Source organism: Sturnira hondurensis, unplaced genomic scaffold, assembly GCF_014824575.4.
Source record: "Sturnira hondurensis isolate 20B ecotype Veracruz unplaced genomic scaffold, ASM1482457v3 Scaffold0005329, whole genome shotgun sequence".
Lineage (NCBI taxonomy): Eukaryota > Metazoa > Chordata > Mammalia > Chiroptera > Phyllostomidae > Sturnira > Sturnira hondurensis.
In genome coordinates, this window is record NW_028077960.1 from 3,548,381 (window position 1) to 3,564,484 (window position 16,104).

The 16,104-nt window shown below is 57.3% G+C and overlaps 1 protein-coding gene across 1 annotated transcript in view; it reads left to right on the forward strand.

The window, feature by feature from the left end:
• HCN4 (hyperpolarization activated cyclic nucleotide gated potassium channel 4) overlaps window positions 1-13,661 on the forward strand; it is a 40,801-nt gene extending 27,140 nt beyond the window's left edge. Inside the window, exons 3-8 of the mRNA XM_037047082.1 lie at window positions 5,851-6,012; window positions 7,836-8,054; window positions 11,018-11,164; window positions 11,263-11,503; window positions 11,788-11,952; window positions 12,044-13,661. Of these exons, the coding sequence (XP_036902977.1) occupies window positions 5,851-6,012; window positions 7,836-8,054; window positions 11,018-11,164; window positions 11,263-11,503; window positions 11,788-11,952; window positions 12,044-13,500 (2,391 nt within the window). The 3' untranslated portion in view covers window positions 13,501-13,661. The remainder of the gene's footprint in view (window positions 1-5,850; window positions 6,013-7,835; window positions 8,055-11,017; window positions 11,165-11,262; window positions 11,504-11,787; window positions 11,953-12,043) is intronic.
• The last annotated feature ends 2,443 nt before the right edge of the window (window positions 13,662-16,104 follow it).

The following is a 16,104-nucleotide window of genomic DNA, read 5'->3' on the forward strand; positions in this document are numbered from 1 at the left end:
CAAGTGGCGGCTCTTTCCTTCTCTAGCATCAGTTCGTGTCTTCAGGCCCCAGCCCCTACTGATCAGGCAGGGTGGGCCCCAGGACAGGAACTTAAAGGCTTCTTTCACTGTTCCCACAGGGTAGCCCAGCCCAGGGCTCCTGTCCCTACTGCTCCTCGGGCCTGGCTGCCCTCTGGGTGATTCAGAACTAGTCAGGCAGGCTCTGCCCCTGGACTTGCCCTAGGGTAGTCAGAGGCCCCAGAAGGCCTCAGAGTAGGGCTCTAAACTGGTCATCACTACCCAGTCTCTTTGGGCAGGAAGGGAGATCCCAAGAGCCAGATGGATGACTCCCCGCCCCTCTACATACACCCTTATCTTGCCTACCAGCTGGGGAGGAAATTGCTTTGCGTGGTTTCTACCGGGCACACTGCCCAGCCAAGGGCTCTCACTAGACCCCTGGGATTGGTTTGGGGCTTCCCCGCTGGCCCCAGGAACCCTCTTTCCAATTTTAATGGCCTGCTCTAGCCCTGGTGATTCTGTTAGTCTCAGCTTGGCTGGAGGCAGCAGTAGGGAGACCCTCTGCATGAGACCTGGGGAGGGAGGTATTTAGTAGAGAAAACCTTGCCCTAGCTTTCCCTTACCTCCCTGTATAAATCTCTTTCCTTCTTTGGGCCTCAGCTTCCCCAACTATCCGGCATGCTTTCAGAGGCTGAGGCTTAGTCCCTACTCCAGCCTCCCTTGGGGAGGATCACCTTAGCTGAGCCTGAGGACGTCCTGGGCTGGGGCTGGGGCTGGGGAGCCAGCCCTCTGTGGAGAGGGAAAACCTTGCCTGAAGCCTGCTGGTGAAGCTTGCTCAGCAGATGATAGACTGCTGACCCCAGGCTTTAGCTGCCCGCCCTCACCCAGCCCAGCCCCCTGGTTAGAGGGTTCCCAAGCCTCAGCGGTAGGTGTTGGGAGTCAGGGGCAGGTGGAAGGTCTCGGCAGGTGTAGGCTGCCATCTTAAAAGTGCCAGCGTCTGCTTCCGTCCTGGGCGATTTAGGTCAGCATCCTCCCTCCCAGCCAAGCCTCTTCCCTCCCTCTGAGGTGCGAGCTTGTTACAGGCACCTAGGCTATTGTTAGAAACCCCAGTCGCCCCCCCTTTGTATGTTCACCTGGGTTTGAAGGGCCCAGAACCCCAGTGACCCATCCCAGGAGCCTCTTCCTTCCTTTGACTGTAGTGGGGAGAGGAGGGCTGGAGGCAGGAGGCCAGGCCCAGGTGGCTGTGTGATCCCTAATGAGCCTCCTCCCCGTGTGGGCCTGGATGTTTCCACCTCTCTCAGAATTGGGGGTTTGGGATGACACAGATGGGTGGGCCTGGCGGGTGAGGGCTGGCCCTCTCTGTGGGCCCCAGGAGGGGTTCCAGCATGACGATTCAGTTATCTGCAGGCTGTGCCTGGGATGCACACTCAGCATCCACTCCCTCAGGCCTGGGATCGCTGCCCTCCACGTGTCTGCTTGTTCCTGAGAACGCCCCCAGCCCCCCAGAGGAGGCATGTCAGCAACTGCAGTTTCCAGTTCTCCCCAGGACTGAGAAATCAGCTCTTTGTTTTGACGCCTGGAAAAGAGAGAGAGAAGGAAAGGAAGCAACAAGTGCTGAGTATTGACTGTGTGCCAGCTGTAGACATGACATCATCACTCCTGATCCCCAAGGTGACCCCCGGGACCTGGCCATCACTGACCCATTACACAGATTAGGAAATTGAGGCTCAGAGAAGAGAAGGAAGGCACTTGCCCAAAGTGGAAAGGTCACTCTGCTTGGCACTGTGGCGGAGACACTGGAAGGGAGTGGGAGTGGAGCTTCTCCTGCGTGACATTTGGGGAACAGACAATGGGCTTCCCAGGCTGCTCACCCAGGAAGCTTTGTGGGAGCCTGGAAATAAAGGTACTCAACGCTCATGGTCAGAACCAGTATCATAGAAGGGGGTTGTAATAAGGTATAAAGAACAAGACAAATATTTGCACAGTGCATCAGCTTTGCAGGCGGCCTGTGGCCCAGCCCACAGTGGAACACAAGTGTCTAGCAGTCTCTCCCAGCAACAACCAGGCTTGCTCTCAGCAACCACACCTGGGTCCTTGCCGCCTGTGGTAACCTCCTAGCCTGAATGGACGGCCCCCATTAACTCTTTGCAGGAAGCTCAGACTTGGCCGTGTTGCTGTCTTTGGCTTTGTAGTGTCTCAGAGCTATACACAGTACCCCTTCCCACCACCCGAACACCCATCATTCCCTGCCCCCCACCAGCCTTCCAGCTCCAGGGGGGCACTCCTGGCACCTGCGTCCTTCTTCAGCCCAATACCAGGCACTACCCCAAGATGCTCTCCGTAGGGCACACCAGTTGGTGCCTGTCTGCAGAAAAAGTCACCTTTCAGCAAAGGCAAAGGCAGGTCCCCTGTGGGCTGCAACTGCCCAGATCGAGGCCTTTTCAGATCTCACTGTCTACACTTGGTGGCGTCCCCGATCACCATGATCCACATCATCGCCTCTGTCGCTAAGTGCTTCTCCGTTCCAGAGACCCTACCATGTGCTCGGCCACACTAATCGCTGAGATTCACAATAAAGGCAAACTTAGACAAGGACTTGCTCTTGGAAGGAAATTAGTTACAAAGAAAACATGGGTAATGCAAAAAGAAAAGACCTGGCATAAAAATGCGCCGACCTTGATACTCTGTCTTTAAGGCACAGAGTCAGTCAAAGACTGACCTATGGACGGTGGCCGTCTGAGCTGTTGCCTAAGGGTGGTCTGAGGCTTCCTTTAGCTCCTGTATGGTGTCCAGGCTGTTATGTCAAAGCACCACAGACTGGGGGCTCTTAGAAAACAAACATTTACTTCTCACAGTTCTGGAAGCTGGAGGGACAAGATCAGGGTGCCAGCGTGGTTGGGTTTCAGTAAAAAAGCCTGCTTCCTGGTTTGTAGATCATCTCTGTCATGTCTCCTCCATAAGGGCGCTAACCCCATTCATGGGGGCTGCACCCTCATGACCTAATCACCTCTCAAAGGCCCCACCTCCTAATACTATGATATTGGGGATTAAGGCTTCATCAAATGAATTTTGGGGAGACATAAATATTCAGTCCATAGCAGCTGGGAAGGGAAGGAAATTAATAAAAATGGGAGAAATGAATAGTAATGTTCCTACCCGTGCGTGTGTCCAGGGCACAGAGCACTTTCTTAGCCACATTGATTTCTCCAGCGACCCTGAGACGTGGCTGGTAGATATCTAGCTTCTCTACGTTGAGGGGAGGCTACGGTGTGCTGGGAAGTGAGGGCCAGTACTGGCCGTCTATGAGACTAGGTGGTCCCATGTCGCTGGGAGGATCGGATGGCATTCTGGTCAACCAAAACTTTGACCTGCCCAATGTCACGGAGCTATTGTGTTTACTCAGGCACTAAAGGAGCCGAAGTGGGTCTTCCCTCAGAGCCAGAGCCTGGTGCTAGTGCTCAGGAGCTGCTGTGGGATCCAGGGCAGAGGCTGAGGAAGACTCAAGTTCAGGGTCCAAGCCCTGGGCAGGGCCAGCAGTGGAGGGGTGGCCGGAGACATTAGCATCGTGCTCAGGTGTACTCTGCATCCCAGGCACAGGCCCCAGTCCCTACTGGGCCCTGGCTGCAGTCCCAAAAGGCCCTGCCTGGCCTCTGGTGTTCACCACTCTTTACACTGAGATTCACCGGGCACTGGCCCACTGACAGCCCCTTCCTGTGCCCTGGCTGGGCTAAGCTGCAGGGCACAGAGCTTTGTCTGTGGCATCTCACTGTGCACCAAGCTGACGGAGGCCAGATGCCGAGGACTCCCACCTGGCCCCGGTCCAGCTTGCCATGTGAATCTGGCTGCATCACCCAGCCACGTGGGGTTTCAGTTGTTTTAGCTGCAAAATGGAACTACCGAAAACCACCCTTCTCTCTGATCTGATCATTGGCAGGTGGCCCTGGTTCAGGGCCCTGGCTCAGATCTGCCTCCACTGCCACTAGGACCGTGGGCAAGTCCTTTGCTTCTCTGAGCCTTGGTGTAAAATGAGTTAACAATATACTCGGCAATGTTTGTTCTGAGTGAGATGATGACTGTGGGACATCATGTTCACTGCCGGGTGTGACATTACTGTCCCTTTGTCACCGAGCCACACAGGGTGATGGGACAGGTTGGAGCTGCCAGCACCCATGAAGGTCCATTTCATAGTTTCTGCTGGAACATCAGAGTCCTGCTACTGTGGGGGCCACGGGAGGGTGTGACCCTGTGGGTGATGGACAAGTAGTATCTGTTTTGGTTGTTCAAAACCTAGACCCAGGCTAAGCGCACATTTCAGAAGGGGAAACTGAGGTCACTAGTATCAGAATATCCTGCCACCAGCTACGGGCCTGCAATTAAAAGCCCACTAGACAGGGACTGAAAAATCTAGAGTCTGTTTCTTTGGGCCTCCGTTTCTCTACCTGAAATGGTAGAGAACTAGCTCTTAAATGTACAGGCACTTGACAAGTCTAATTCTGGCCCAAAATCCTTTCCTAGGAAGATTTCTCTGCCTGTAAATACTATGGAGGGACCAGAAGTAGGGGCGAGGGCACCCTCCAAAAGTCTCTCAGGCTGGAGGCAAGGCCAGAACTTCCAGAAACCTCCCTCTGCATCCCCTGTCTGTCTGCCAGGTCACCGCTGAAATGGGGCCGAGAGACAGCACCAGGAGGAGGGGTGGGGGCTGGGGGCTGGGGTGTGCCCCCCGGGCCCTGCCCAGCCATACTTCACCCTCATTGGGAGCCACGCAGTAGGGATGGACGTGTGTCAGTGGGCTGGTGTGAGAATGCTGTACTTTGTCGACCTGCGTAGGAGAGCATTACTACTAATGCCTATTAATACTCAGAAAGATGGTTAATAACAACATACCAATTAATCATGGTTTGCAATGTATTGAACACTTCTATATGCAGTAGTAAACACTTTGTGTGTATAACTTAGTTCTTTTGACAACCCACTCAGGTATTGAACACTTCTATACAATGGTTTGCAATGTATTGAACACTTCTATACGCAGTAGTAAACACTTTATGTGTATAATTTAGTTCTTTTGACAACCCACTCAGGTAAGAATTTTTATCATTTTCCAGATGAGGAAACATGGCCAGAAAGGTTCAGGGACTTTCTCAAGGTCACACAGCTGGGAACTGGCTAGGAGGTGGGCCTGGGACAGAGGTCTGTGTGAACTTGGAGCCTGTGTGTCCTCCCGCTACAGTCCCACTACTGCTTCGGCAGAGCCCGCTGCCCTGGGGCAGGGCATCCCGAGTCTGGGGACTGACTTCAGGAAATGCCATGCCCCTGGCACGACTGCAGACCGTGTCCCTGAGGAGCCTTAGGCAGGTGGGCTCTCCTCCCTGTGGTCTTCACAGCCTGGGGCAGGCTAACAGAGTGATTTCTCTGCCCATTTCAGGGCTCATGGGGCTCCAGGTGCCTTCCTTCCCCACATCTGGGTCTTTGAACCCCAGACTCCTTCCTTGTCTCCCCAGTTGGTTTGGTTTGGTCCATAGGCAAATCCTCCGGGTCCCAGGGTAGGCAAAGCTGGCTTTGAAAGAGGGGAGAGACCCTGGATGTTTGGACTTCCCATGGGAGGTCCCCCACATCTGCACAGACCCCAGGGGCATCCCGCTGGGGCCCTCCCTGCAGTCTGCATTCTGCTTCTTCCAGCGCCTGGCCTGATGTCTTACCACCCCAGCTGTAGCTTGGACCTGTCCCGAGTGGGGCGCCCTGCCCTGTGCAAGCAGAGCAGTGCCCCAAGTAGCTGCAGGGCCTGGCTGGGAGGGGCGGTACCTCCTCCAGTCACTCACCTATCTGGGCCAATGTCTTCACCTCTGCCAACAGATCTTCCACATGACCTATGACCTGGCCAGCGCTGTGGTGCGCATCGTGAACCTCATTGGCATGATGCTCCTGCTCTGCCACTGGGATGGCTGCCTGCAGTTCCTGGTCCCCATGCTGCAAGACTTCCCCAGCGACTGCTGGGTGTCCATCAACAACATGGTGGTGAGTGTCCAGTGGGCCATGGGTGCGGGCAGAGGGCGCCGATGAAGCACAGACGAGCGGAGCAGGTCCATAACTTGGAATTCCCAAGTTCCAACATGTCAGACCCTGAGGTGCCAGCCCGGTGCCCAAGGGCACAGAGCTTTACCCAGCGCAGGTTTGTCACAGTGCTTGTGGCCACATGCTGCTACCTGCCACTGCCTTCTTCTAGCCTCGTGCAGTTGGGAGCCTGAACCTTTGGACCTGGTTTCACCCAGGGAGACTAATACCCCATGGGTGGGGTCCTGAGTCAGGGCGAAGACCAGATGGAATCCCTTCCAGACCTGTGGGTGGGTGAGAAAAGCTGGAACTGGGGCCGGAGAAGCCATGGTGCAGAGTCCCCGGCTCCCCATAGACAGGGTGGGCTCCAGGAGGGTGGAGGGACCCCTGGACCTGTGAGCCTCTCTCTGGGTCTGGAAACCCCGGCTCCTTCCTTCTCCCAGTCAGTTTCCGTTGGTCTGTAGGCAAATCCCAACGGCCCCAGGGTAGGAGAAGCTGGCTTTGGAAAAGGGGAAAGACCCTGAGGCATCATTCAGCATCAGATAGGCCTTGACAAAACACCTTTTGATGAGCTAAGTGTAAACGAATTGGCCATATGGATTGAATTTCACTGGTCTCCAGGGGCTGAGCAGTGAGGCTGGAAGCCCTGATTGGAGGCAGCTGGGGGGCCCCCTCCACTCCTGGAGATCAGCACCCGCCAGACCTCCCACCCTGGTTTGGACTGAGCACCATGCTAGCTCAGCTCTGTCCAGTTTGGTCTTGGTGACCTTGAACTTGGCGTGAAGCTCCTGTGCCATTCTTCAGGTGCTGGGAACAGCCTGGTGACCCTGGAATGCTTGAGGCTCTGGGCAGGGGTTCTGTGGGTCATGTGGTAGGGTGGGTTCATGGTGTCAGCAGAGAGGCACTGGGAAAGTGCCAGCCCTGGGGTTCATCTGGTGGCCCCCTCATCTGGGACAGTTTCCTCAACGTGAGAGTGACAGGCCCACACATGCACTAAATTCAGGAGATGGCCCTTAGGAGCTTAGTGTTCCCACAGGGAGGCTTCCTTGAGATACAGACTAGCTTAGGGGACAAAAATAGCCAGTTGCCTCCCTCCATGTTCCCCTCCTCCCACCCCCATGCATTGTGTGCTCCAGACAGTCCCCTTTTTGTGGAGGGAGGGGGGGAGGCGGGGGCGGGGCGCCCCGCAGCCCAGGACCGATGCAGGCGGGGCTCACGTAGGGAGCCCGAACCGCGAGTCAGCTCCGCGGCACTTCAGCTCACGGAAAGGAGGACAGCGTTTTTGGCTCAGTCGAAGAGCTTGTCCCCCCAGGGGAAGCATATCTGCTTTTGTAATTGAGGTCAGTGGGGAAATGGGCTTCACTTGGCAGTAGTTTGGGGTGGGGGGTGGAGCTATTTTAGCCACCAGAGGACAGCGGGGTGGCTCAGCCTGGAGCGTTTAGCTGCTCAGGAGGGCCAGACTGCCCTGTGGGGGCTGAGAGGTGGGGGCTGTGGGGGGCATGCTGTTTGCCAGGGCTTCCCATCTGATACCTGTCCCCACCCACTGTGATGGAAGTGGGGGATCCACTCAGTCACCACAGGTGGCCAGTGTTGGCCTCCCCACCCCTCTCCAGGGCCTTCAGCCACCAGTGAGGTGGGGGCCCTGAGCTCAACAGCTGGGAAAGAGGTTGAGGGGTGAGAGGGGGTGGGGACTTTTCTAGGTGCCGGTAAAAAGGCCTGCATTCTCACTAGCGTGGGCCTTCAGGACCACCCACCGAATGTCTGTCTGCCCGTGCTCCCACCTGCAGAACAACTCCTGGGGAAAGCAGTATTCCTACGCCCTGTTCAAGGCTATGAGCCACATGCTGTGTATTGGGTATGGACGGCAGGCGCCCGTGGGCATGTCCGACGTCTGGCTTACCATGCTTAGCATGATCGTGGGCGCCACCTGCTACGCCATGTTCATCGGCCACGCCACCGCCCTCATCCAGTCCCTGGACTCCTCCCGACGCCAGTACCAGGAGAAGGTAGGGTAGAAGGCTGTGGTCCACCCTGGGCTACCTCGGGGGGCCCTGCCATTGGGCCCCTAGGGAGTACAGGCTGCAGCCAGTGGGTCCCCATGAGGCTCCCATGTGCCCAGGCCACCACCACCACCTGGCTTCAGCTGCTGTCTTTTTTGTTGAGGCCTCTTTTTCTTTCTTTGTAAAATTCTTCTAAAACGAAAAAACACGAATCCCACATTGTTTATGAGTGCTGAATCCGTATCTCAACCCAGTAAATCTCAGTTCACCTGTGTGACTGACTAGAGCCAGTGGGGCCTTTTGGGTCCACATCTTCCTCAGAGTCAGGGGGTGTCTCGCTTCAGTTACCTCTCTGGCTTTACACTGCATTTCCGTGACTGCACGCTCTCGCTTTCCGCCTCCTCAGGGCCAGCTCTCCTGGGCCCCCCTCGCCACTTGGCTCTTTAGTCGTCACACACGGGGACCCTGGTGCTTTGGGCTTAGCTCTGTGCTTCTCTGTCTCTCGGTCTTCCTAGGTTCACCATCCCAGCCCCATGCTCTGTGTCCTTCTCTGTGCAGGGGTGTCCAAATGCCACCTTTTTCCTCAGCCCCAGACTGTCTGTTCGATGCCTCCCTGGACACCTCGGCCTTACCCCGTCCAAATGAGAACCATCTCCCTGCCCCCTCGACTCCAAACCTCCACGCTTGCCGTCCCGTTAGTGGACACAGGAGCACAGAGGCCCAGGCCAGAAAGCAGCAGCCTTCCTTGGTGTCCAGCAGTCAGTAATGCCTCCCTCCCTTCCTGTCATCCCAGCTGGCCTCCGCCTGGGTCACTGCAGCCGCCTCCTGAACCGATGGCTGCACCGGAGCAAGGTTGCCGGGCTCCAAGCCCAGCTTCCCACTGACAAGCTCTCCGTTGAGTTTGGGCTTATAACCTCACAGCTGTGTGTCCTGTTAGCTTGTCTGTGAAGTGGGGGCAGCACCAGGGGTTATGTCATGGTGTTTGTGAGGAGTGAGCCTACAGAGTAAGCCACTCGATATTTATTCGCTAAGTGGGATCCTTTCTGCCCCCTCCACTCCATTCTCCAGACAGCAGATGGCATTGGTATTAAAAAAATATATTCGATCATAGCACTGCTTAGAGCCTTTATGTTACTCTTGATGCAGCTTAACTCCAAAATGTGTTTTCTCAGCCTGGCATGTGAGAACACTTTTCTTCTCATGCTCAGAACATGCCCTCTATTTTAGCCAGGTCTGGCCTTCCCCATTGTATTCCCAGTGTCTGGCACATAGGAGGGCTCTCAGTATGCATTTATTAACTGCCTGCCTGCCTCAGGTGCTGTCCCCTGAGTGGGCAGAGATGGCAGTGCAGGTCCCATGACACCAAGTAGGGAGCTCGGGGCCCTAAAGGGCCAGGGCAGGGTGGGAAGGGCATTTTGGGAAGGCAGGCAGAGGAAGACCATAGAAGAGAATTTTAGGCCGGCCGTCATGATGAGCATGAGCGTGAGCAAAGGTGTGTGGTGGGCCGTAGAGAAATCAGCCTGGTTAGAACAGTGGGTTAGGAGTGAGGGGCAAGGGAGGGGAAGGAGAGAGGAACCAGGTGATAAAGGCCAGGGCTTCAAAGGCTGGGTGAGGGATCAGTGTAGACGGGCGTTGAGGCCCGGCCAGGGACCAGGTCAGGGCTCAGTGTGTGACCTGGATGGAGGCTCAGTCTAAGACCATGATTAGGGACAGTTTAGAAGAAGCACCAGGATCTACCATCCAGCAGAGTCAAGCCGCTTGTGGCTTCTCGCTCAGAGGTGTCTTTGTTTTACCCTTTAGCTAACAGCTCTTCAGTGTACAATTTACCCATACATCTCTCTAAGACATATCACCTCCCCTTCGTCCCCACTGCTGTCTCTTACTGGAACCACTTTAACAAACTCCTGACTCCTGGCCCCATCCAGCCCCTGCCTCCCACCCCATGGTTCTCTAAAGTCCAGCTCTGGTTGCCCCGTCCCCATAGCCAGGCAGAAGGTCACTGTCCTCTTGTGGCTGGGTACAACTCAGAGCAGGCAGAGGGCAGGTTGGCTGAAAGAACGTAGGAAGCCTCATCTGCCAGCCCCCCGTTGCCCCCTGGTATCTCTGCAGCAGCACTCTGTCCCCACCTCTTTGGAGCACTGACACGTGAGAACAGGCTGCCCGTGCCGATTGCTCCTGGGGCACAGAGACTTCCCTCGCATCCCAGGGTGGGGAGAATCCGTTCTCGCCCAGTCAGCACCTCCAGCCCCTACCATGCTCCTGAGGAGTCCCACTCTCCACCCACAGCCCAGGACTGGCCGGAGCAGCACCCCGAGGTGGGGGGGCAGGAACGTTTCTTGTTTGGTGGAGCCTGCCTAGGTTAAACGATCTCTTTTCCAAACTCGTTGAAGGTCCCTGCCCCGCCCCCCCCCTCCACCGCCCCGCTGGGCTGGAGCTGCTCTTTGACAGAGTGACACAGGGTCAGCCAGGCCACCTTTGGGTGCCTGCCATGTAACGGCTGGGTCATCCTGGCTTCAGCCTGCAGTCCTTCTAACCCACTGTGGCCCAGTCCTGCCGCCGCTGCTGGGTTGTTACCCCTGGTGGGAGAGAGCTCCTTCCCAAGTCAGCGAGGCCTCTCTGGTCTGCGGTGCGTCACAGACAGGGCTGATGAGGAAACTCCAGTGACTGCCTGGTCAGCTCTTGCAGCCGGGCTTTGGACAGTCCCTTTGTCCCCTGCCATCTCCATAGCATTGAACACAGCAAAGACTAGTCACTGTGACGGAGCTTCTCCTCCGCCCTGGCTGCGGGCAGGCAGGCCATTGTTTGGGGCACAGTGTGACCCCGAGCTCCAGGAGCCAAATTGGTCCAGGTGGGCCCATGGGGTCAGTGCCAGCTTTGGTCACCAGAAGGGGGGAGGCCGGGTGGTGCCAGCCAAGGCAGTGGGGCTGGCCAGCCAAGGAGTGACGGCCTGTCCTCTGTCCCGGACTCAGTACAAGCAGGTGGAGCAGTACATGTCCTTCCACAAGCTCCCGCCCGACACGCGGCAGCGCATCCACGACTACTACGAGCACCGCTACCAGGGCAAGATGTTCGACGAGGACAGCATCCTGGGCGAGCTCAGCGAGCCGCTGCGGGAGGTGAGCCGGGCCGCCGGCAGGGAGGGGGCCGGGCCGTTCCGCCTGGGAGCTCCCCTGATCTTCTCCCTCTTTCCCGATCCCCTCTGCCGGGGGAGCAGGAGATCATCAACTTCAACTGCCGGAAACTGGTGGCCTCTATGCCGCTGTTCGCCAATGCAGACCCCAACTTCGTGACGTCCATGCTGACCAAGCTGCGCTTCGAGGTCTTCCAGCCAGGCGACTACATCATCCGCGAAGGCACCATCGGCAAGAAGATGTACTTCATCCAGCATGGCGTGGTCAGCGTGCTCACCAAGGGCAACAAGGAGACCAAGTTGGCAGATGGCTCCTACTTTGGAGGTGAGGCGGCCAGGGTTCCTGGGAGCCCAGGGGAGTGGGCTGGAGAGACCCCTGGGTTGATATTTCAGGCCACTGCCTGGAGGTGGGTGTCTCTGAGCCCAGCAGCCGGCTGCGGTCCCAGAGATGGGAAAGACAAGCTGCCACATATTGGGTGGTGGGTGAGGTGGCCTGGGGTGGAGGGCTTGTGACTGTATCTGCCAAGCATCTGCACCAGGCAGGGGGACCCAGGTCAGGGTGTGGTGCAGGCCCTTTGGAGGCCCCCCTGATTCCTGCTGTCCCAGCAGAGATCTGCCTGCTAACTCGGGGCCGGCGCACAGCCAGTGTGCGGGCTGACACCTACTGCCGCCTGTACTCGCTGAGCGTGGACCACTTCAACGAGGTGCTGGAGGAGTACCCCATGATGCGGCGGGCCTTTGAGACCGTGGCGCTGGACCGCCTGGACCGCATTGGTGAGGTGGCAGGGCGAGAGGGCGGGAGGGAGGCAGTGGGCTCCTGGCCTCCTGCTCTGGCCTGAGCCCCTGGCCCCCTTCTATGGCCTAGGCAAGAAGAACTCCATCCTCCTCCACAAAGTCCAGCATGACCTCAACTCAGGTGTCTTCAACTACCAGGAGAATGAGATCATCCAGCAGATCGTGCAGCACGACCGAGAGATGGCTCACTGTGCACACCGCGTGCAGGCCGCTGCCTCTGCCACGCCCACCCCCACGCCCGTCATCTGGACCCCGCTGATCCAGGCGCCTCTGCAGGCTGCCGCTGCCACCACTTCCGTGGCCATAGCCCTCACCCACCACCCACGCCTGCCCGCTGCCATCTTCCGCCCGCCCCCGGGGCCCGGCCTCGGCGGCCTCGGGGCGGGGCAGACACCTAGGCATCTGAAGCGGCTGCAGTCTTTGATCCCTTCTGCACTGGGCTCCGCCTCACCCACCAGCAGCCCGTCCCAGGTGGGCACGCCGTCTTCCTCTTCCTTCCACATCCAACAGCTGGCTGGATTCTCCGCCCCTGCTGGACTGAGCCCTCTCCTGCCTTCCTCCAGCTCTTCCCCACCGGCAGGGGGCGGTGGCTCCTCTCCCGCTCCCACACCCTCTGCCAACACAGCTGCCACCACCACAGCCGGATTTGGCCACTTCCACAAAGCGCTGGGTGGTTCCCTGTCCTCATCGGACTCACCCCTGCTCACCCCACTGCAGCAGGGCGCCCACTCCCCACAGGCTAACCAGCCGCTGCCCCCGCTGCCAGGGGCACGGGGAGGTCTGGGACTCCTGGAGCACTTCCTGCCACCCCCACCCTCATCCAGGTCCCCATCATCTAGCCCAGGGCAGCTCGGCCAGCCTCCTGGGGAGTTGTCCCCAGGTCTGGCTGCTGGCCCAGCGAGTACACCAGAGACACCTCCACGGCAGCCTGAGCTGCCGTCAGTGGCCGGGGCCTCTGGGGGGGCTTCTCCTATAGCCTTTACCCCCCGAGGAGGTCTCAGCCCCCCCGGCCACAGCCCAGGCCCCCCGAGAACTTTCCCAAGTGCCCCACCCCGGGCCTCTGGCTCCCATGGTTCCTTGCTCTTGCCACCTGTATCCAGCCCTCCACCACCCCAGGTTCCCCAGCGCCGGGGCACGCCACCCCTCACCCCAGGCCGCCTCACCCAGGACCTCAAGCTCATCTCAGCCTCCCAGCCGGCCCTGCCCCAGGACGGGGCGCAGACTCTCCGCAGAGCCTCCCCGCACTCCTCAGGGGAGTCTGTGGCCGCCTTCCCACTCTTCCCCAGAGCTGGGGTTTGCAGTGGGAGCAGCAGTGGCCTCGGCTTCCCCGGGAGGCCTTTTGGTGCCACCCCTGGCCAGCATGTCACTCTGCCTCGGAAGACATCCTCAGGTTCTTTGCCACCCCCTCTTTCTTTGTTTGGGGCAAGAGCCGCCTCTTCTGGGGGGCCCCCTCCGACTGCTGCTGCCCAGAGGGAACCCGGGGCCAGGTCTGAGCCAGTGCGATCCAAACTGCCATCCAATCTATAGCCTGGGCCCTTCCCTCTCTTTTCTCTCTTCTTCTTTCCTTCAGGTTTAACTGTGATTTAGGAGATATACCAATAACAATAATAATCATTTAAAAAAACTCACACCAGAAAAACAAAAGACAGCAGAAACTAACCAGGTATTCTTAGAGCTATAGATTTTTGGTCACTTGCTTTTATAGACTATTTTAATACTTAGCACTAGAGGGAGGGGGTGGAGCAGGTAAGGCCCAAATGCAAAAGCCAGAGGAAGGCTGGGGGAGTGGCTGGAGCTTGGCAGAGGTGGGGGCGACCCTGTTTGGGGTTCCTAGAGCAGACCTGTCATTGTATTTGTTTTAAGGCACCAGCCACCACCAGCCCCTTAGCTGTGAACTTGGTGCCTCTCTCTGCTTGGGGTTGTCTTGTTCCCTGGAAAAGGGGCTCTCCTGGGCTGTATTCCTAGGGAGCCTCAGTCACCTGAGTCTTTGGAACACAATGGGGCCAGGGTCCTGAGAATCTTGCATTTTTTTTACTGCAAACTTAGTAAGATATGTATATGTATGTAATATGTGTATATGTATAAGCTATGTAGCGCTCTGTAGAGCCATGTAGATAGTCACACACATGTGTGTGCAGTCTAGTTTAATCCCATGTTGCCAGGACACCCAGGTCACCTTACATCCGCAGCCCACCGCCTGCTGTGGCCTGCAGGCTGAGCACTGCAGGGTCTGAGGGAGGCACTTTCCAGTCCTCAGGGAAGATGACCCCAAGACCTCTCAGCAGGCCCCTGTCTCCCCATCTCTCGTCTCACATCCAGTCCTAGCCTGACCTCACCCCCATGGAGGTGGAGGACTCGGCTGTGCCTCTCCTGCAGGGCCTCAAGTACAGCCTGTCACCTCTGTCCCTCCCTTCTTCCATCTGTGTGGTGGGAGGCAAGGGGACTTCCCTTCGAGTCTGCTCTGTGCCAAGTGCCGGCTCAGCACTCTCCACACATGAACCACTTCCGTCTCACAAAGCCCATGAGGTAGGCACTTTGATTCTCCCCAGTTCACAGATGAGGAAATTTGAGTTTGGGGTACTTTTTCCAGAATCACGTAACTGGCAGTGGCAGAGCTGGGACCGACCTGAGATTCAAATTCATGCCTAAGGCCAAAGCTGAGATTCTGGCCATTAGGAACTTTTGAGAGGGGCTGGTAGGCAGTCTTCAAGCATGGTGCAGAGGGTAGAGACCAGATTTTGGAGGCAACCAGACTTGGTTCGAATCCCTGCCCTGCTTTAGCTGTGTGATCTTGAGCAAGTTATATCACCTTTCTGAGTCTGTTACCTCATATGGGGACACTTCACAAGGATGTATGAGGACCAGATGAGAAAAGTGTATGTGAAACGCCCAGCCCAGAAACTGGCACATATCACAGTAGGTGCTCAACCAGTCATGTTTCTTCTGCTCCTTCCTCATATTCCCATCCTATTGCTCCAGCAGCCTATGGGGAGAGCCCAGGGAGCTTTGGCTGAGGGTTCCAGGACTCATGGTCTCAGGACACAGGAGGTGGCTTGGCTTCCCAAGGGGCCTAAGGGAGGTGTGTGGCCACTGGTGGGCTTGAGCCAGGACTGGAGATCTGGGAGGAGAGAGAGGCAGGGAAGGAAGGAAAGGGGAAGGGAGACGTAGGAAGGGGTGGGGTGGGGTGCGCAGTGAGGCATGGGAAGGGTAGGTGTGGAGTCTGGGGGCTTTGGGGAGAGATCTTGAAGTCATGTGGTCAGAGGGAAGGCCTTGGGTGACAGGCTAAGGGGATGGCCCTATTCTCCAGGCACCTAGGAGCCAGAAGCAGTCCCGAGGGGGGGTCAGTATGACAGCAGTTCCTTAAGCATGATCCCCTTCCCCAACAGGATGTGGTCAGAGCCCAGGTCAGTGGTTTTCCCCTTCCTGTAGGGTGGGAGCAGGACTGGCTGCCAAGACCCGAGTAACGAGGAGGGCTGACCCCCCCACCTCACAACGTCCATCCAGAGTTCTCCAGGCTCCCAGCCAGGATGTTGGTGAGATCAGGCTTTGTCCTGGGATGTGGGACAGGCTGTTTTCTCCTGTGATGGGCCATAGGGAGAGACAAGGAGCTGCCTGGCTGTGGTTGTTACTGGGCAGGAGAAGCCCCTTCAGGCCCAAGGCGTTCTCAGAGCTGGAAGAATTTAAACAGAAGCCTTACTCTGAGTTCTGCACACACCCTTGCCCCTGGAGGAAGGCTTACTTAGTGTAAACCCACAGTCTAGTCCTGGAGGCAGCAGGGTGCGTGGTAGGCAGCAGGGAGCAGGGCAGAGGGTTCAGGGGCATGAACAGCGAGCACGCCCCCTGCTGTCAGGGCCCAGTCTCGTCACCTGCACACACATTTTATACAAACTCAGGCCCGGCCCAGCCACTGGAGATGGGGCCGTCCTGTCCTCGGTCCCTCACAAGCAATTTTCAAATCTTCCACTTTTAAAACAGAAAGCGGTAAACACGCCGTATTGTATATTTTCTTTAAATAAAAAAATTCCAGCGGATGCTGCCTTCTTTTAGGGGCCAGGGACTGAGGGGAGTGAAGTTAATGGGGAGCACTGGTGGGTCCAGAGCAAGGCCGTGGAGGGCAGCACACTGTTTCTG